Source organism: Artemia franciscana, chromosome 2, assembly GCF_032884065.1.
Source record: "Artemia franciscana chromosome 2, ASM3288406v1, whole genome shotgun sequence".
NCBI lineage: Eukaryota > Metazoa > Arthropoda > Branchiopoda > Anostraca > Artemiidae > Artemia > Artemia franciscana.
In genome coordinates this window covers 35,861,573-35,883,373 of record NC_088864.1, presented here as the reverse complement: position 1 = coordinate 35,883,373, position 21,801 = coordinate 35,861,573, and the positions used below count along the sequence as shown (strand labels likewise).

General features: G+C 36.3%; 1 protein-coding gene across 2 annotated transcripts in view; it reads left to right on the top strand.

The window, feature by feature from the left end:
* LOC136040885 (protein TFG-like) overlaps nucleotides 1-20,383 on the top strand; it is a 48,267-nt gene extending 27,884 nt beyond the window's left edge. Inside the window, exons 4-8 of one of the 2 annotated variants that reach the window (XM_065725296.1) lie at nucleotides 2,419-2,548; nucleotides 7,764-7,922; nucleotides 9,357-9,579; nucleotides 16,788-17,044; nucleotides 19,999-20,383. In XM_065725296.1, coding sequence (XP_065581368.1) covers nucleotides 2,419-2,548; nucleotides 7,764-7,922; nucleotides 9,357-9,579; nucleotides 16,788-17,016 — 741 coding nt within the window. In that variant the 3' untranslated portion in view covers nucleotides 17,017-17,044; nucleotides 19,999-20,383. Of the gene's footprint in view, nucleotides 1-2,418; nucleotides 2,549-7,763; nucleotides 7,923-9,356; nucleotides 9,580-16,787; nucleotides 17,062-19,998 lie in introns of both variants that reach the window. The other variant, XM_065725302.1, reaches the window with a different exon arrangement.
* The last annotated feature ends 1,418 nt before the right edge of the window (nucleotides 20,384-21,801 follow it).

Genomic DNA, 21,801 nt, shown 5'->3' with positions numbered 1-21,801 from the left:
CTAAAATCTTGGAAAACACTTAGAGTGGGGGGATCGGATGAAACTTGGTGGGAAAAATAAGCACAAGTCCTAGATACATGATTGACATAACCGGACCGGATCTGCTCTCTTTGGGGTAGTGGGGGGGGGGTTAATTCTGAAAAACTAGAAAAAAGAGGTATTTTTAACTTACGAATGGGTGATCAGATCTCAATGAGATTTGATATTTAGAAGGATATCGTGTCTCAGAGCTCTTATTTTAAATCCCGACCAGATCTGGTGACATTGGGGGGGGGGGTTGGGAGGGGGAAACCTAAAACTTGGAAAACACTTAGAGTGGAGGGATCGGGATGAAACTTGGTGGGAAAAAAATATATTTAGAGGAACCTCGTAACTCAGATCTCTTATTTTAAATCTCAACCGGATCCAGCATAATTGGGGGGGGGTGCAGTTGGGGGGAACCGGAAATCTTTGAAAATACTTAAATCGGTGAGATCAGGATGAAACTGGATGGGAAGAATAAAAACCTGTCTAAGATACGTGACTGACATAACCAGAACGGATCCGCTCTCTTTGGGGTAGTTGGGGGGGGGGGGGATTAATTCTGAAAAATTAGAAAAAAGAGGTATTTTTAACTTACGAACGGGTGATCGGATCTCAATGAAATTTGATATTTAGAAGGATATCGTGTCTCAAAGCTCTTATTTTAAGTCCCGACCGGATCTGGTGACATTGGGGGGGGGGGAGTTTGGGGTGGGGGTGGGGGAACCAAAAATGATGGAAAACGCATAGATTGGAGGGACCGGGGTAAAACTTGGTGGGGAAAATAAGCAGAAGTATTAGATACGTGATTTACATAATTGGAACGGATCCGCTCTATTGGGGGGGGGTTAATTCTGAAAAATTAGAAAAAATGACGTATTTTTAACTTACAAAGGAGTGATCGGACCTACATGAAACTTAATATTTAGAAGGACCTTCTAACTCAGATCTCTTATTTTAAATCTCAACCGGATCCAGCGTAATTGGGGGGGGGGGCAGTTGGGGGGTGGACCAGAAATCTTAGAAAATACTTAAAGCGGTGAGATCAGGATGAAACTGGATGGGAAGAATAAAAACCTGTCTAAGATGCGTGAATGACATAACCGGACCGGATCTGCTCTCTTTGGTTGAGTTGGGGGGGGGGGTAATTTGAAAATTGAGGTATTTGTAACTTACGAAAGGGTGACCAGATCTTAATGAACTTTGATATTTAGAAGGATCTTGTGCTTTAAAGCTCTAATTTTAAATTCCGACCAGATCCTGTGATATTGGGGGGATTGGAGGGGGAAACCGGAATTCTTGGAAAACGTGAAAATTGGCGTATTTTTATCTTACGAATAGGTGATCGGATCTTAATGAAATTTGATATTTAGAAGGAATTCATGTCTCAGAGCTCTTTTTTCAAATCCCTACGAGACCTTTTGACATTGGGGGAGGGGGGTGGAGGGAGAAATCTTGTAAAACACTTTGAGTGGAGGAATCGGGATGGAGCTTGGTGGATAGAATAAGCAAATGTCCTTTATTTGTGATTGACGGAACCGTACTGGATTTGCTCTCTTTGGGGGAGTCTGGGGGAGGCGTTCAGTGATTTGGCCAGTTTGGTGCTTCTGGACGTGCTAGGACGATGAAAATTGGGAGGCGTGTCAGGGAGCTGCACAAATTGACTTGATAAAGTCGTTTTCCCAGATTCGACCATCTGGGGGGATAAAGGGAGAGGAAAAATTTGAAAAAATTAGGTATTTATAACATACGAGTGGGCGATCAGATCTTAATGAATTTTGATTTTTAGAAGGACATCGTGACTCAGAGCTCTTATTTTAAATCCTGACCGGCATTAAGCCTCTTATTTTCCTTTTAAATCAATCTATTGATTCATAGAATTTTGTTAGAGCTCATACCATATGATCTCTTGGCTCCTATCTCTTCATGCCTCGTCACAAGTGCCATATGAGCTCTTAGCTCTTGTTGTATTTCTTTTTCGGCTTATTGTATTTCCATTTTTGTGCATAAGGCAGCCTAGAAGAGATATTTCAATCTCTGCTGAAACCTTTTTAGGTTTTTCTTTTCTTCTACTTTTGAAATTGCCTTATTCCGTTTTTATTATTTTTATTATTACTTGTTTTGTTATTATTCTTGTATCTATTTTCTACTACATTGTTTCGGCGGGATTACATTGATTGATTTCTTGTGAAGATCGTTCATAAAAATTGTTAAGAACAAAATATTGTGCAAAATATTTGGCTTTCCTAAAATATTTACGTAAGACTGTAAACTATGTTTTAATTTGTGGATATACCTCCTGCTTGGTATATCCAAGCCGGTGAAAAATGGATTTATTATTTTCAGTTTTTTAGTTGCGACAAATGAACACTTGAATGCTTTAACGCTTAATTTTAGGTTCATTTATTAAGGAAGGAGTTAGCCGGTCTACGAGACAAAGTGAATTCTATGCTTGATAAGATTAGTGTTGCCCCTTCAGAGAAAAAGGAAGCTGGACTTGCTGTTGGTGATTCAGAGATGCCCCAAAGTAAGTATTGACTGACAAAGCTTTGTGTTGATTTGTAAGAAAGTGAATTAGAGCCATGAGATCTTTTACGCTTTATAAGATGCATGAATGGAAGTTTATCTAAAGAAAGTAAAAGTTATCTTTTTACATTACTGGATAGGTACCTTTGCTGTGCTGTAAGCGAAAGCTAGGCTTTCGCTTAAAATTGTCTTAAATTAGTTGGCTTTCACTTAAATTTATCTTAAATTAGTTTATAGAAAACTCAACTTGGCTCTTAAAAATAAATTACACTAATGATATGCTACTAATTAAGGATATATGACTTTCAACCTGTCTTGTACTCATTATATTTTTCGTCAGCTTCAGCTTTAGTCCTCTATAAATTGAAGACGATATAAAGACTGGTATTATACAGTATACTATGGCTCATTTCAAATAGGAAATAGGTCAAAAGGTGGATTTTCCAGGATATTGACTATCCAGAAGACTTTTTGGTGAGATGTTCCCTGACCTTCCCCAGTGACAGTAATCAAAGCAAAATTAGTATAAGATATGATTATGTATTCTAGTGTTTCTACTACCGTTCTACTCTAGCTCAGTGTTTCCCCTTCTATCGATTTTTCGGAGGATCTACCCAATTTCTCATCTATCTCCCGACAAAAAAGGAAATATATAAAAAATTTCCAGAAAAAATAAACCTCAAAAATGTTATTTTGTTCTATCCGTTGTTTCATGGTTGTTGTCTGTGGTCCTTTAGAGAATTTTTGGGGGCAAATGAACACAACCATATCATAGGCACTTGAGGCAATACGATTTGAATTTGTTTGCACGTGTATGAACATTGGTCACTATCCATTCCACAGTGGTGTTGTTTTCTGTTTTTGATCCTTCAAATTAAATTCCGTTTAAAAATTCTCTGAAGATCCTGAAAAAAGATGGAGTTCCATTGACCAATTAGATTGGTTTCTGCTGTGACACTGCAAACGTTATGATGGGGGTCCATCACTCCGTTTCTTCATTTGTAAAGAAAACACCCATGGGTTACTGTCATGAATTGTAGTTGCCACCAGATCCATCTTGTGGCATTTTATGCATGTGCAAAGCCTCCAGAAACATAGGAAGATCTATAAAGGATTATTCATATTAATTTTGCAAACAGTGTAAAACGAGTTAGTGGTTTTGGAGAGACCCAGGATTTTTACAATATGGACCTGCTGAAAATTCTTGCCCATGGACAAACAAGATGGCTCTCAGTTCATACTTGTGTAAGAGGGATTCTTCTGTTTGGGAACTTTATTCAGGAATTTAGTATTTGAGGACCCTACGTATGGAAATAAGCTTGTAAGTATAAAAAAAACCCGCTTATGAAAGTCGTGATAATGTGTATGGAGTACATCCTTGGACTATTAACAGAGTTTAGTACGATGTTCCTAGCAAATACGCCTCTGTTTCATATTTTGAAAGAAGACAGTAAAACTGTTTGTCAAAACTCGAAGACTTCGTCGTGAAATTCCATGACCGCCAAGCATGTTCAAGAAAAGGGAATGACCCTGGATCCTGAAAATATTTCCCAGCACCTTCCTTTGAAAAATATATACCTCGTCTTAGATGTGGCAGAAAAAATTGCTAAGTTGACCAGTGACGTGGAAGCTAGTTATCAGCCAGAGTACGAAAAAAATCTAAAAGTCGAGACAGAAAAAATTTATTAGTCAGCTCGCGAGTTTTATAAAGAGGTTATCGTCCACATAAAAAAGAGATTCAGTTACTGATGATATCTATGAGGTGTAGTTTTATTGAATCCGTAAATGCTAAGTCACTAAACCCACCCATCCTTGTCCCATACCTAAGACGGTACTCGTTGCCAGGGTGACCGAGAAGTGCCGTTGACAAAGAATGGCAGGAACATTCAGAGAGTATCAAACACGATGAAAAAATGACTGTGACATCCGTGGATTACTGGAAACCTGCTTTGAGTACGAGGGACCACCGTGGAAACAAACGGTTTCAGAACTAAGCAAAGTTTGAACAATACTTGTTTTTCTTAACATTTAAAAAAAATAGCTTCAGAAAGACTGCTTAGCTTACTCGAGGAAGTAAAAACAGACAGAAGGAATCGTTTGGCAACGTTAACTCTGGCTTCCATAATTCATACGATACTTGGAATGTAACGAGCCAGAGTTACCGCAGACACACTGACGGTTGACCAGCCCCTCAGAAAAAGGCTAAGAGTAGTAGTAGCGTCTGCCAGCGCTACTGAGTTACAGCGTGATCAGATTAGAATGTACACACTAAAAGGCATGCGATAGAAACAGATTAGCTGCGTACGTTTTCGTTGTTTATCTCGTATTTTATCTTTTTCGCATATTGGCTTTCTTGTTTATTTTTTAAGAGCAGAACGCTGTTTTCCCTTTCTGTTTAAGCTCTTTGTTTTCTTCGTTTTCCTACCTTGATTATAACCATAATAGCGAAACAACAGGTTCTTTAAGCTCTTTAATTTAATTAATTAATTCACAATACAATTCAAAACACAAAGACATAATAGCAGAACGAAAAACGGATGATGAAACTCCGTTTTGCTTCCCGTCAGTCTTTTAGAGTGCGTCCTTACTGCTTTTCTTAGTTTGGTCTTAAACAGCGGTGGGAGATGGATGGCGGAAACGAATGTAGATATTCCTTTGTTTTAATGAATGTAATGCTGTATAGGTATTTGAACGTTGTGTTGATTTTTATACTTTTTTGCAGTTATATGGATATTAATGAGCTGCGACTTTGCGTTTCCCTTTATCATTCGTGAATAACTATTTGGGAATGATTGTAAAAAAAAGTTTGTCCGCTTAATTCAGACTCAATGGTTAAGGACCGGGTGTTCGGAATTCATCCAAATTTTCTGTCACCCTCCTAAACTTAGCGGGCTATAGTCTGGAGCCTGAAATGGTGAGAAAAAGTAGGATTGATGAATTCTTACTGAAAATTCTTCCGAACCCTGAGAGCCATCTACCGATTTTCTACCAAAATTGCCAAGGTTTTACAGATTGTTTGAAAACAAAAGTGGAATCACTGCTGGAGCTACTACTACTGAATGCAGCCATTGAATATACCTGCATTGTGCCTAGAAAGTAGGCTCTGCCGGTTTGTCGGTGTCTTGGAAAATCCTCCTTTGTTAATTACGGACCGAGACAGTATGGCTTGGGACAGTGTTGTTAACATGGCAGGAATCCTTGATAGGATTTGAACATATGTAACAGGCGGACAAGAAATGGTAAAAACTGACAGGATATAATCACTTTGACAAGTTTAATGCCTTATTTGAATGAAATGTTGTTCGTTTAAGTGTTTCAGAAAGTTCTGCATCCCATCCAAGATCCCAAGAGCAAACCTGGATCTTAAGAATGGTCTAGGCTTATGGCTCATCCTTATGCACTACCCCATTTTAGTGAAAGTTCAAAGAGACCTTTTCCCTGTTGGCCAACATAAAAACCAAAGTCGATAATTGCCTGGATATTTAGACTGTCCGTGCGTTTATGCATACGAACCAACTTATGTGCTAATCTTCAAACTTTTAATATTCACGGAACTTTAACAGAAAAAGCTGTCCCGGAGAACTTGTCACTTGGGAACTTACCCTTTGAATGCTTATCCCGTATGAAGTTGCCCTGGGGAAACTCACCCTTAAAGAACTTATCTGAAAAACTCCCCCTCCCCAAACATTCACCAGGAATTTTGATTTCCATAAAATTGCCCCGAGAAAAACTCCCTACCCTCCCGCCCTCGAGAATAATCCCTCTCAATCCTCTCTCGTTATACTTGTTCCAAAGGAAAAAGTGGCTCTTGAATACTTGCCTTAAAAGTTGTATAACCAAGTTATCTTACTAAAAATATTTTAGCACATAAAAAATGGTCTTAAATTAAACAGAATAAGGACTGAATTGGCAAAATCTTATTAAAGACTATTTAGCGTCGCCAAACTGTGTCTACTGCTCTTGATGCTTGAGTTGGGAAATGAAGTTTTCTAAAAGCTGAAAGGATGACTCTCGAATTTGTTAAGTCATCACATAGAAACAATGTGCTTTTACTTGATTTAAAAGAACTTTTCCGAATGAGGAACATCTTGGCATTAAGAACAACATTAAAATTGAATATTTATGTTTGTAGTTTTTGAGATGATGAGCAGGGTTCTTCATGAGCATCACCATACTACTGGCAACACTCTTTTGGAGTTAGTCCAAGATTAAACTAAGGCTCTTGCTCAGACAACCCAAATCAGCAAGTTATTGCACCGGCATTGTCAATATCAATGAGAATGTCGTCATTCGTCTTCCATCGTCAAACATTATATTCGTTTATCTATCCACGAACAAGGTCAAATCAATCTTGCGCCTCCTGCAAAGCTATCTAATCAAGGAACAATTACTATTCCTGAAGAGAATCAAATAACAATTAATATGTAAGATTTTTGGTTTTTGATAATAGGGTCGGAAATACAAACATACTGATTATTTTTGCAACTAAAAAGAATACGGACATCTACAAGTATTTCATGTATTGGTTTTTAATATAATATTTAGGATAGCTTGGAACCTAGCTCGTTTTAAAAACGGGTCTGTCTGAATCTCAGACTTAGCTTATTTTTGCACTGACTCTGAACGAAATTCGTTTTTGCTGCGTGTCAGCTTGAACAGCTTGAACCCATACCGTGACCACCCATCCAAAACGATATTTTGATCCATTTGACCTAGAGGATAATCCCTTAAAGTTTCAAGTCAATTTGCACACCCACAATCAAACAAGTCTATTTTGAGAAAATTTGAAACTTACATATTTTTCGGCCCTTGTTCCAGAGGCTTTTGGGGTCATGTCATCAACGGAGACATATTTATTGGCTCTTCTGATTATTCTGAATGAAATGGATGTATCAAAATTTTGATTTGATGTCTTTGGGAATTAAAGTAGGCTGGATACCAAAAGAGGCATAGTGCACTGGAGGGGGGCTGGTTAATCTCCGATCACTTTGGACTTGAAAAACGGCACTATAACTTTCAGTCTATGACCGTATGAGCCCCCTCTAAAGTTTTTACGACCGTACCTTCCATGCGAAGTGGCCTGAGAAAAAAAACAAATACATAGAAGCCACTTCGGTCTTTGCTGATTCCATATTGCGATCCTACATCTATTATTTTTACTCATAGATTCTTTAGAATTCGTGTCTTCTTTTTTTACTCAGTTTTGTTTCTTTTAGATACCCATGCAACGCAGCGACAATCAGGGCCAACTCCCAAGGAATTTGATCCACTTCAAACTCAGACCTTAAGCCAGGGTAGCGATAGACCTCCATCAAAAGCTAGTCGAACGGAATCAGTGAATCAGGGACCCCCTTCTTCTTATTCTGCCAACGAAGGTGATTGTGAATTGTTGTTAATATTTAAGACTTCAGTGTTTTATCAACTTGTTCTTTTGCAAATTTCCAGTATTTTATGTTTTTTTTTTTATTATTATTCATTCGGTCCAAACATAACTTTGAGTAGTTTTTTTTTTTTGTTCACTATATAATACGTTTGTTAGTATGTAACCGGCCAATTTGACTGTATGCCATGACAAAATCTTATAGAGAAGGATTTATTGGATGTTTTCTAGAGGATTTGTGTACGGATTGTTTTGGGTACCCGTCAACAGTAAGCTGTACGAAAAATGTGGTTCAATCCCGCTTTTGAGGGCTATAAGGAGAAAAGGGTTAGATGGCTAAGGGACGTTCTGCGGAAGGAAGAGGTTAGATTGCCAAGTATTCTCATTGTCGCCTAACCATCTAGGGCCAAACGAAAGGTAGGTTTTCCCTGAATGGGTTGGAAGGATGTCGTAAGGAAAGATTTAAGGGAAACGGGAAGTTCTTGGAGGGTATAAAGAGGGAGGCTATTAACAGATTCGGATGGAAGAGGATCCTGCGTAGTTGTGTTAGTCTCAGGCCGCTTGGTGCTCCAGTGAGTTGTTTGTACTAGTAGTAGTATATTATTTCTAATTTAGTGTGGAATTGTATGATTTGCTTTTATTATGCCATCAAAGTAGTTCTGCATAATGGCAGATCAAGAATGCTCTTAACTGTTATAAGCCCAATAAATAGCTGTCTTAAATCATAAATAATACCAAACCAAGATGTAGTTGAAAGACCAAACTGCCCAATTTTTTTTTTTGTAGTTAGTAAAATTAAAAATATGCTAATTGCTGAGCTTTGTTTTCGTCAAAACAAATTTAAAAATCACAGAAGATTTATTTAAAAAGATTTATTTAAATTAAAATTATTAATTTATTTAAATATGATATTTAAACATCACCATGTATCATAATGCAGCGAAGGAAGAAAAATTCATTATGTTGTGAAATTTCTTATTTTGGTAATTTTATGAAAAATTTGATTTGCTCATTATTTTTTTTTATTTTTTTTTGGAAATCTGATATTGACGCCAAACTTCTAACTACCAGTGACTCACTTATGATCACTCTGATCTGCAAAACCATTAAAAACAATGCAATTTGAATGCTGAACAAAAGTAGCCGGGTATTTTTTTGAACAGAAAAATATAAAAACTATAAAAACCAATTATTCAGTTTTTCCCAATATTTTTGTGTTGTAAATAGAAATAGTCCGAAATTAAATTCAATAAGGTTACAGTTGCGCTACATTAGCTTTGCTGCGACTAAGCGACTTCTAATTATTTCAGGTAGTTTGTTTTCGACAATTTATAATTTAGGAATTTTTTTAGCATGAAATTTTTCTTTAATATCGTGAATATTTTGATCTGTTCTTATTTACTTATAATTTTGTTTGTTTTATTATTAGGTCAAGACCAGCGGAACGCTTCTCCAGAAACAGGAGTCCAGTCGATTTCTCAATCTCAACAGCCAGGTGAAAACATCGCTCGATCGATTCCTCAGAGTCAGGCTGGATCATACGGGTACAGTGGCGTTCCAGATTCTCCTATCCCGGTTTCTAGGCAACAGTTAGCAATGATGTACCAAGATTATCAGTCTTCTGGTCCTCAGCAGTATCAGCAACCTACAAGGTCTTATTTATTTTACAACTTGTATTTTTTCCTAATCAGAATTTAACAATATCTCGCTCTGTTAATCTCCCCAAAAAACAGTCGTTGGGGACTGTACACTGATGAGGCTAGTATATAATAGGATAAAAGTTAGTATGTTAGTATTGTTACTAAAATTCGATGCAACCGGAATATTTTGGTCTTTATGAATTTTTCCAAATTTCCGGCAATTTTCTTTTTATTAGTTTTTATTGTTGTTTTTCTTCTCTTTTTCTTTACCCATTGTCCGCGTCTCCAAGAAAATGATTTTCGCTGTTTTTACTTCAGTATGAAGTTAAAAAAAAAAAATCATGAAACCATTTCAAAACAGTGTATTAGCTGAGATAGTGATTGTGATTTGTTCAATAGAAGGAAAATACCCAACTTTGAGGAAGGACTAGATCTATTAATTAAGTATAATGAAACCAATCCATGCTGAAGCACTAAAGTAGCAAAGAAAATTTACAGGCTTTCATATGCAGATACCAAACTGATAATACTGTTACCAACTCATTGCAGAATTTGGTGATGCGAAGCCGACACTGGTGAGCTATTCCTCTGTTCCCACTCCCCTCCCCTTCCTGTTCAAAGCATCTATCTTGACCACATCCCAGAAATCGTCTAAAAGGCTGTTACACTCAATGCAGTTGTTTCCAACACTAAAGTCTCCACTTTACTAAAGGGACCAGCATGCTATGCGTTAGTTCAAAAAAGCGTTTTTCAAAAAAAAATTAAGTATAGAGTGATAATATTAAAACCTAAAGCGAGAAGAAATAAAGTCATATATGGAGTCAAATTCAAAACAAACATAAACAGGATTTAAGATTTGTAGCAACCTTTGATTGGCTTTGTTGACGAAAATGAATGTGGTAACGTGGGAACAATAGTTTGGATTTGTTTGTTTGCCATAGATTAAATGCCGTATTTGCTAACCCATAAAAATTTCAAAATTGATATGCCTGAAGAAGAATTTTTCTTCAAAAAAAATAAAATTGTTGATGTGTTTCTTAAAGTTGACCCCAAATTATGTTGTATTCTTATAAACAACTTTCTTCTCTATTTCCTGACTACCGATCAGTCTTTTTAGCTTTAAAATTTTCCATGAATCCAAGTTGATGTTTTATCACTTTGCCTCAATACTTAAAGCCTGACTGAATGTATCGTACTGTTTCTAAAATCCCAGCTGGCACCAGCTAAAGCTTTGTTATTTTGCCTTAAAGAGGACAACTATTAATTGTTTGCTATGTATTTGATTTTGATTCTATGTTTATCATCCAGTATTTATCTCATAATCATTTTTCTTAGAACTATGAAACCTTGTCATCCCATTACGTTTTTATTTATAATAGTTGTCTTGCATGAAGACCAATTTGCGCACTTTATGCAACCCCTGGGCCCTGAAGATAGACAAGTTTTACAATTCTTGCTTACAAGTTACCCTTTGTTATAGATCCGAAAGTCTGAACAATGAAACATTGAAAACTTTCGCTTTGGCTCTAAAATCCACAAATTGAACATCAGTGCATAATTTTTGTTTAAAAAGGGGCAACATGTCTACCTTTCTGCCGAAAAATTGGTTTGGGAGGGACTGGGATGATGGATAGGCCACGTGTTCAGATCTTGCTCCTGGCTTGTTTTGGAATGAATCATTACTTTGTTCGTATTTGAGCAAAGTTCATTTTCCAACCTTTTTATCCATATCACAGCAAAGAAATTGTTAACCACTCGAAATTTTAAGATGGGGTATACCATAAAGGAATATTTGTACAAAAAATGGTTTAAAATAGATTTATACTGACCAGGGTTGAATTGATCAATGTTGAAAAGAAAATTGTATCGTTCTTAGATCAAAATTTGGTTTTCTTACTGTGGGTCTTGCCAGAAGCTTGCTTCCAAAGCTGTACGGGATGCTGACTTTGAAACTAGTAAAGTGTGTATATCTGTTAGAGAAAGTAATTTGAAACCTCTAATCACATTGGAAAAAATGGACAACTCCTTAACTTTAAGTAATAAGTATTTCTGTGTCATTTTTTTAGGAATTCACATGATCGAGGCTTGTGTTTTCTTCAAAGAAATAAATGTTTTTTTTTCTTTTTCCTCAATTAACTCGACTAAATGCAAATTTTAATGTTCGAATTTTGTTGTGATAACATGAAAAATTGTCTAGTCATTCGCCATTAACTTCTTTGAATCTCTCGTGTGAGTCTTTATTCCTCTTAATCTATGCATGCTTCTGTAATCTTTATTTATACCCATTTTCCTGTATTATTAGTCCACATAATGTCTTTCCCTCTTACGCATGTCTTCCTATCTTGTAGTTTGTATGTTTTCACTTTTAGTGTTTTGGCTTTTGGTATTATTATTATTATTTATCGGAAAACCTGTTATACAGTAAACACTGGAAACAACGGAGAAAATGAAAAACGATAAAATTAAAATAAAAGGAAAAAATTAGTAACAAAATCATAAACACATTATATACAAACTTACAACTCTAAACTACACATGATGCATTAGTAATGGGTACCAAGGACGTTTAACTATCTTTGCATTGTGTTTCTCATTTATCAAAGCTATAGTTTCCTCAGGAAAAGCTACTTCAACCCTGAGAACTATCCTATAATTTCTTGACCATGGAGGGAATTGAAGCAGGTATTTAACTAACCTGAAGAAACATGAACGAATTATTCTTTTATCAGACTTGGAAAAAAAAATTCCTAAGACGAGATAACATACAGAATTCGGGGAAGGGCATTGAATTAAAAAGAGATGAAGCTCAATTTTGCAGTAACTATGGATGTATATGCAGCGGCAATTCTACGATAAATATGGCTTATCAGAAGTTGTTGGGTGTGAGAGAGTTGAACCGATTGAAAGGCCAAGGTAGGCAGAATTTTCAGCTCGCTGAGCCATAGAGGGACCAGGAGTCATAGATGGGACGGGCTGATTTCATTCCAGTGAAATCAGCATCTCAGTGTTAAATTTAAGGCCAAATTTTAGGTATCCTTCTTTCAGGTTTTGAAAATTTCAGAAAGTCGTTCAGTGGTTTGGCTGATATTAACCCCTTCACTTGCAATTTATCCCGAAGAGAGAAAAAATTGAAATCTTGTTGGTTTAATGATTCATAGCTAAAATACGCGTGGTAAAAGTTTCTAGCTGAAGCCGTGAGGGCAAATCCGTTTTTTTTTTTTTTTTTTTTTTTTGTTCTAAATCGAGGACAGTGTGTATCAACTGGTCAAAATCAGCTGTATCTTAGGCGAAAAGTGTGTAAAAGGCAAATGCTGAACAAACATACAACTATTCACTTAGCTTAAAGTTCACCAAAACAATTTTTGCCCATTAACATTAAAGAGAGGCATTTTGCATTTCGAGCACATTGTGCAAGTCTTCATAATATATGGTGAGTTATGCAATGGTTCTGCTTATCAGTTTTTTTCTGACCAATGAGCCGTCGGGTCAAACCTAGCGTTCTGTCCGGGACGCACTAAAATCCTGTTCCTTTTCTTAGATGACTCATTAAGATCTCCCCTGTTTCGTCAGAGGCCAAGTCACATGAAGTCATAGGCCTGCTTTGCTTCTTGCATGGAACAGCAGCGTGGGTGAGAGCCTGTGCAACGTCAAGACAGAAGGAAAGTAGGTCAAGACAAATTTTGTTTCTGATTTTCAGTTGATCACGTTCACTCATGTATTTTAGCCATAAGTTACAAACAGCAAGATCCACCATGTAGAAAATAATTCTGAGGGTCCACGTTTTTGATCAAATGAATGTTTTGTAGCAAGACGAAAGCTGGTCTGTTTTGTCGAATCCACTCATACTTCTGACGTACTCTTTACCAATCTGCGGTCGTGTGATTTATATCTTTTTCTTTTGCAGCCTTAGACCATCTGTTCTTTTTGCTGACCTAATCTCCACCCACTTATGTTGAAGCTAGCTGCAGCTACTGTTATCCAACCAGTGGACCAAGACAAATTCCTCTCAACCCTAAACTCCTTCAGAAAAGTTGCCCCCTCCTTTTCAGGTCTTTCTCGGTCTCGAGTGGCAGCCTCTGGATCCTATCTGTCCTGATAGTAACCAAGCAAAGTACTCCTTCTTCTTCTAACTGTAGAAGAAGATCGGTGAAAGTAAAGAAAGTGTTACAATACAATTTTGCGTATGGCGACGGATTGATCGCTTTCATCAGCTGGAGGACTATGCCAACTTCCAAATCACATTTTCTGAAGTCTTTCAAGATTTATGTATTTTTCCCTTGGTATACTTCATAATTTAGCACGGTACCTCCCACGACCTTGATGCTCCATGGGCATGGTTTACGTCGCATATATTGTTTTATTGCCAGATTACCTGTATACGGTACTATCTGCTCGTCCAATGACAGTTTTTCTGTTTGCGGTAATTGACGCACTCATGTTAAGACCGTATCACTTGCTGGTCGAACTCTCCATAAACGGTCAATCGGATTCATATCATTTAAGTTGTCAATAATATGGATTGAGACCCGTAGACGCTGGAACCTATTTACATTCATGACCTCAGCAGTCCAGGGTATCCTAGTGGCTGGGGGTCAAAACATCCTGTATCTCGGAAACTTGAAGACACTTTATGCAACATGCATGCCAACGAGTCTCTTGATCTCTTCTGGAGTGGTCCCAATGCTCACTCCTTTTTTCTGTACGAAGTACAAGTTTGTTTAGTTGGCACACCTTTCATTAAATTCTCCGGAAAATACTTATCAAAATAAGCAATCGGATCACCGTTTTTGTTATCATCAGAGGCTGAGGCTTTTATAGGAGGGTTCCACTTGGCATTGTAAGTGGGAAAGGGCCTCTTTGGTAACGGACGTTCCTTTTCCATTTTTCCTCGTCTCTGCAGCGGGGTGTCGTGTCTCAATATCTAAGATATCTGTATCTAGAGTGTCTTTTTCTTCGGGAGTTCTGTCACCGTGACTAGGATCGTATGCTTCCTCCTGCTTACTATAAGATAGGTCCTCTATTTCAGACCGCTCACTATCAAGTTCCTCATAGATTTTCCGAATTTGATCTTCATTTTGGATGCGCCGACTTCTTCTAGAGTGCTCTAAAAAAGGAAGTATTAGACAAGGACGAGAAAGAGCAATAAGCATAAGCTGGTGTCACACTAATCTCAGTTAGTATTTTATGATCCTTTACACTCTGTCCTCAGTTGAGGAGCCGAAAAAGAAGACTTCAGATGTACTTCAAAAGTAGTTGGACATTTGGTTTCTGAATCTTTTTAACGTCATGAAGATATATTCTTGAGTCTGCTAGATGTCCCATGGAATGTTTCTTGTTGTTTTGTTTCCTACTAGCGAAAAACATCGGCTTATGTACACTGTCCTCAACCGGGAACCCTGAACTTTCATACCAGCGCTCCATAACCAAAAGGAGCCGGAGTTATTCGAAAAAGTTTTCTATATTACTGTCAAAGATTCAATTATTGGTGCTAAAAAAAAAATATCCTCAGATTTATATTTACCGAGTAGTAAAATTTTAAGTCTCACCTGGTTCAGGGCTTTTTTTTATGTCTCAAATGATAAATCTAACAAAAATCCCTAAAAGTCTTCTATGTCTGGACTAAAACGACGCAGGACTGACTTTTGCAAAACTACAGATGTCCCCACGAAAGCGTTTCGAGCTACCTAGTGGTTCAAAGTAAATCGAGAAGATGACGTACGCCGGTGAGGACATTATATGTGAAGGGTTAAGGATATCGTCAGCATATGACACAAGAGAAGCATTGATGCTATTAGAAATGCAAGAATATGGAAATTTTTTGGGGGGATCAATAACATAGAACAGAAGAAGAAATTGCGCCTTGGTGGGCTCCTCTTCAGACAAAGATTCTTCTAGCTCGGGAATCGACTCTTTAGGATTTTGAAAAATGAATCTTAAGACCGATTGAAGGCGAGAATACATGTCGCAAATACCCTTAATAGTGCAACAATTTACAGCTCTTTTAGCAGCAAGAAGGAGCATTGCCGCATGGATAAGGATTCAATAGCTCGACTGACATCAAGTCCCCCAAGAAACAGGGAAGACCTGAATCATCGGATTCAATGAGCAAGTTATCCGCAGTAGAAAGTGCCTCATGACAACTGAATCCACGCTGAAAGCCGAACTGATGTGGTATAGCACAACACTTAGCCTCAAGCTCATCTATGATGTATTTAGTTAGCATATCTTATTTTTCATTTTTCTTTTGTAATTTCACTTATGTATTTTATATACTCCTCAATTTTGAAGAAAATATATACCTAAAATAAATAACGACTAATTTGAATAGTTTGAAATGGGAATAGGCCGATACGAAGTGTATTGAGCGGTAGTTTTAACCTTTTTCGATACAGAATGACGAGGGAAAAATACCTAGGGTAAGGATTCATCTGTTTGAGTAATGTTAAATGCTTCACGATCGAGAAGTCGCCATGTTTGATATGCATACCACAAACCCCGTCAATACTGGAAGACAACTTTGGCTTCAGCCTCTTAATTGCTGATTCAACTACAAATGCTATGACTCCAATATCGTCAAATGACCACTGAGGCCTATTTAACAACTGTTCAAGATCAGACTCACATTTTGCTGATAAAAAGAACTCAACTGTATAATAATTATACCATTCAGCATCAGTTATATCAGAAGCAAAAACTGATGGTGAGGGGGGGTCAATCAGGTTTACGAAGCATCTACCAGAAAAAAATTTCTATCCAAAGTAACCTTCAATGAAAATCCTGAAATGAAACACCTCAGATGGCTTGCTCATTCGGGGTGAACTTTCTTTTAGTATGAAAGTGAACTGAATTAACGGCGCCACTACAAGGGTGGCTGCATTGGTTCTACAAGCTCAATCAAAACTATGTCTTGCACAAGTGTTGGGTCATCAGACCCTTTTCGAACGAGCTCCATACGAACTCGTCTGTCAAACACTGCATCTTTTTCTGCAAGAGCGTGACAAATTACATTACAATGAATAAGAGGAGGTGCTGCTCAAAATTGAAGTAGAAGGCTTATTCATCAGCATGATCCAGCTTTATAGTACATTTTCATATCCATGCTCAATGTCTGTTTTTTGATGAATTAAAAATTTTAAGCTGTATATTGTATATGGATAGCATATTTGAAAATTTATTACAATCTCCTGTTTGTTTTTTTCTTATTCTGTGCTTTTTTTCAGCTATTCATCGGTTTCTCAGGCCAGTGGCTATCACCAGCAGCAACCTTTGTATCAGCAAGCAAGTCAGAATCAATCTGGATTTGCCCAGCATGCTAGTCAATCATTTCCGTTTGGTACAGCAGGTCATCCATTCCCGTTTCAAGCAACTGCTACTCCCATTCCAAACCCATATAGTAGTCGCTCTCAGTCTGCTGCTTTTGCAGCTAGAGGACTCCCTGGTTTCAGATAGGAAAGTGTGCATCTTTTTTGAAATTCTAGTAAGTCGTGCCACTTGGTGAGTGGACCAGAAATAAGAATTCACTTAATTCAGACGACTTTCTTCTGTAAATTTTATGTTCAAGAACTTTTAATGTCTGTTTCTCAAGATTAAAAGACCACATTGTTGATTTCAAAGACTAAAAAACCTCTTTAGAAAAGAAGGTTTCAATACTCATGAATAATGCAAGTCTTCAACAGGCTTCTAGGGCCCTTCTACAAACACAATGGAATAAACTATCCTAACAAATGGCGCATAATCAGCTGCAAAAAAAATTACCAACCAAAATGATATTGCAGAAAATTGCATGAAAGTAAAATTATTTAGTTTGTTTAAAATTATGTATTCCAATTTCCAAGACGAAAAAGAAATGCTTAACTTATTTATATAAAAACTAACAGGGGGTGTAGCACATTTCTTTTAATAGCTTTCCAACGGAAAGGCTGTCTAACCTGCTTAAGCCAGTCGATTTTTCTCTCCTAAACTCTTGGAGAAAATGACTGTATGCGTAGAGAAATTGCTCCTGGAAAATTCTTGGCTCGTCTGTCTTTCTTAATAGTCCAGAAATAGTCTCTGTTTTCTGAAATGTATTTTGACAGTTACTATAGCTGTAGAAAATACTGTTTCGAAACTCGGGTATTTTTTTCAGTGAAATAACCTGTGCTCGTCTAAGCCTAAAGATGTCTGCTCGTATCTATTGAAGCGTATAAATTCATTAGGCTAAACTTTTTTGTCGAGTAATCCCGATGACCAGACGAAAGAACTATATAATATAAAATGAAAATCAAAAGTATCAAAAAATCAGGCAAACTAGCAGAAGAGAAATCAGAAAAGAGAATACATAGTTTATTGTGTTGATACAAAAAGTTGATACTTAAATGAGAGCATACCCAGAGGTTAACTGTCATTAATTATTATTTATTATTATTTCTTTCCTAGACAACTGATAACGAAAATTATTCGCAGTTTGTATTAATATAAGTGCAGGAGAGATTTAAGCCTCTTTTTATGTATTATAACTATTTTAGGGGCTAAATTGTTTGTTTCTCCCGTTTTAGGCTGAAAATTATAGCAAGTAAATGAACAGTAATGATAACTGAGCCCTGGAATGCACCCAGGATTCCTCAATATTAGGAGTAACAGCCAAAAGTTAACAACATGTTTATAGAATAACCGTATTTTGGCCAAGTAGCGGGTAGTAATTATGAATATCAACAAAACGAAACGAAATAACATGGTATCCCATCCGAGAAAATACTCCATTTAATTAAAACATAACACAAAAAATATTTGATCGTAGTAACAATTATGTATTCAACTGAAAACCAAGCGTTCTAAGGAAATTAATGTTGTATCTACCTAGGAACTATAAGTTGCCTCTTTTGTTGGTATCTTTTTTCGTCATTTTACTTATATTTTACGTTCATTACACTTAGTCCTTGGATATCCCAAGAAATTTTTACTGTTGTTCCGGATAGCAGTTACGGATCTCCTAAATTTTCGGTTCTCTTCTTTGTTTTCGGTTAACAAGGTTTAAAGAAATTAACTTAGGAACTTCGTATGGGACGCTCAGTCTTCTTCCTTTCTTTTTTTTTTTTTTTTTACTGTGGTTCTTAACGTCAAGAAATGAGGGTATTTGTTTGATGTCAGATGTTCGGTATTCATCATCTTCATTGATAAATCATTTGCTTAGTTTTTGAAGTGTAAATTAGATTCCCATTTTCCCACTTATGGTCAACAGGGGCTGATTTGCGACATGCGAATTTTTCAAATTGTTCTAAGTGGTTACCGTTATAGTCTACAAACTCTGTTCTCGAGTAGAAAGACATGTAATTGCTTTATAATGATATTGAAGTATTCTCAATAGCAGTAGATACAAAGATATCATTTTAGCTATATAACAAAATATATTGATGCTTATTTTTTTAAATCAGGAAAGGATGCTGGACTCCTACGTATTTGCTTAACGCTGCTGACTTTGAACACAGTCAATAGACTAGTTGTGGTGGTATACTTAAAAGGCTGGTTTAGTTATATTTTATATCAAGTTAAACAACTTGTATGTAATTGTTAATACTCTGCTTATTATCCATGACAATTTAAAATAAATTTTAATTGAGCGGTTTAGGGCTACCTCGACCGACTCTTTAAAACAAACATTGAAGTCAGATTGCCTAGTTTTTTTTTTTGTTTTTTTTTTTTTTTAATATTCAGTATAATGTAATATGGGTAATTTCTAAATCGCAGTATGGAAGTTGTCAAAATTTTATCGGGGTTATTGGTTTAGCTGGGATCTTTTCTTAGGGGGAAGGGGATGGGGGGGGTGGTAAATCTGTGTTGATTTGGAAGTAATTTTTGTATCTTTCAAATGTCCCACTAGCTTCTCACCCGAGCTTCTCAGCTCGGGTGCAGTTCTTCCATGCACGTCGTTCATTACATCCCTGCGAGGATGTTATTTTTCTTCGTCCGTAGGTAATACTAAAACGGATTACATTTATTCCCTTGGAAGTTCATAGTGGATTCATATATTTGTCCCTAGAGCTTTCTGGACGACGTCTGAAAAATCAGGCAGTATGTGATGAAAATGGTGATGAGTCAAAATGACTAGTGTTAATTTTTTTTTCTCTAATAGGGTAGTTGTTAAGTAAGATTGATTAATATATCTTTGTGCTTTGGGCGTAGCCAGTGATTATATTGGATTAAGTTTTAATTTTGATTATAGAAATGTAAAGTTCTAGTTTTTCTTAAAGATATCAAAGTTTCCGCTATTTTGAAGAGTTAATCAGAATTAATTATTGATTATTCATGTTTTTCCAATTATTGTTGAATTTGTATTATTTCACAGTACTCAATCATTTTTTCAGTAAAAATGGAAGGACAGGCTGGATCTGTATTTTTTTTTTTTTTCAAGATTATTCTTTTGAAACTAAATATTTCTGTATTATCTCATTTCAGGATTGGATGTTTCTGACATAAGACCGAAGTTTTCTTTGTAGTAGAACTTCTACTAAAATTGGAGCTTTGTAACTATAGTTATAAATTGCTATTTAGCTGATCATATTACTTTTTGTGGGGAAAATTCTAGTGAAACTGTTGCTATTTATTGATTTATTATGAATATTTCAGCTGAAAGTTATTGTTCCATAAATATCTCGACAAGTACACTGTGAATACCGAGGTCTTTAAAGTATGCATGCTGGATTTTCTCGTTTTGTGGTGTTTTTGTAGCCTTCTAATTGACTGGTAATGGAATTTTGGTTTATCTTTATTCCCATAATTATATTGCAGTATGTTTTGTGTCCTTAATTGACCTGTCTAAATCAATACATATGAAAACTAATTTTATTATTCAGTTGTTAGGTGTTGTTTCTGAAACATCAAACTGTTTAAAGTGGCGATCATCCACTGTTGTTAAAAAGTGCAAATAATATGAGGTCAGTTTAAGGTTTTATGTTGAATTCTCATATCAAACTCAAAAAATTGTAAAGTGACTTTACTGGCAAATAGAACCAAATTACAAATTGCTTTTCTGCTACAAAATTTGCCTGTAACTTCAGAGGGAGACAATTTTCAAAGTCTAGATTTATATGCTGACTCTTGGGATATGAAAGCTTTAATGGTGAAATTAATGTACGTGTCTTTCAAAACTAAGTGACGATTTACAGAGTTTTTAATTGGGTCTCTGTTTGTTGCTGGTAATGATATATATGATCCCTGTTACCAATTAGTTTTAGTCAGGAGCAGCTATAGTAAATTTCTGTAGCATCACTTTAATTAGTAATATTTTTGAGAGAGATATTTCAATCGGTTTTTATTTACAATTGTGAGCGAAACAAAGGTATCCATGACCACAACCAAAAAAAAAAAGGTTTTACCCAACTTTAAGACATGATTTTAATTGTTGACTGATGAGTCAATATTGTTCCATGGGCGTATCTGTACGGTGGTTTGGGTATTGTTCAAACATTTTGACATTGGGAGCCATCGTCTGCGGTAGGTAAAAATGTTTATGGGGAATTTTTATGTCAAATTTGCCATTTCACCTCGTAATTTGAGTAACTTGTATTGACAGGCTCACTTTGTTTTATAGCATCATTTTTGACTCCCAAGATGCCATAAAATCTTTTTTTCTTCGCGAGTCAGCTTTAGTCAGGAGCAGTTATAGTAGACTTCATACGGAAAAAAAAACACGGAATTTGTTGCTCGTATGAATATTTCATGTGCTCTTACTGTATCTTGAAAGCTTAAAAAGCCGTTTCTTTTTCAAACAGCTGGTCCGCAGTACTAGTAAAATTTAAATGTTTCTACTTTTGTCCCTTCTATAAAGATATTGGCAAGATTTATTTACAACCGAACTTAAAATTAGCACTTCAGTGTCTGTTAAAAAAGTTAGAAACGAAAAACAAAGCCTATGGGCTGAAATTATGTACATCGTCTACCTTAACGCCTATTGCGTTAGTATAGCCAGGGCTGGATAAAGGGCGATTGGAACGGTTGGGTCTAATCGGGCCCCGCGCTGGTAAGCATTGCATTAATAAGCATTAATTTCAGTAAGCATTGCTTTTGGAGAGGGATCATTTTACAGGCCATAAAACCAATAAAAAAATATCTGATATAAGCAGTGAATCAGGAAAGAATAATTGTTTTAGAAATTATGTCGACTAAAAGTGAAGACTCAAGGAAATTAAATTTTCAAACAATTTTAGAAGGATTTACAGGACAAAAATTCAGAAAGTTGTAAATTCATGTGTTCATAAT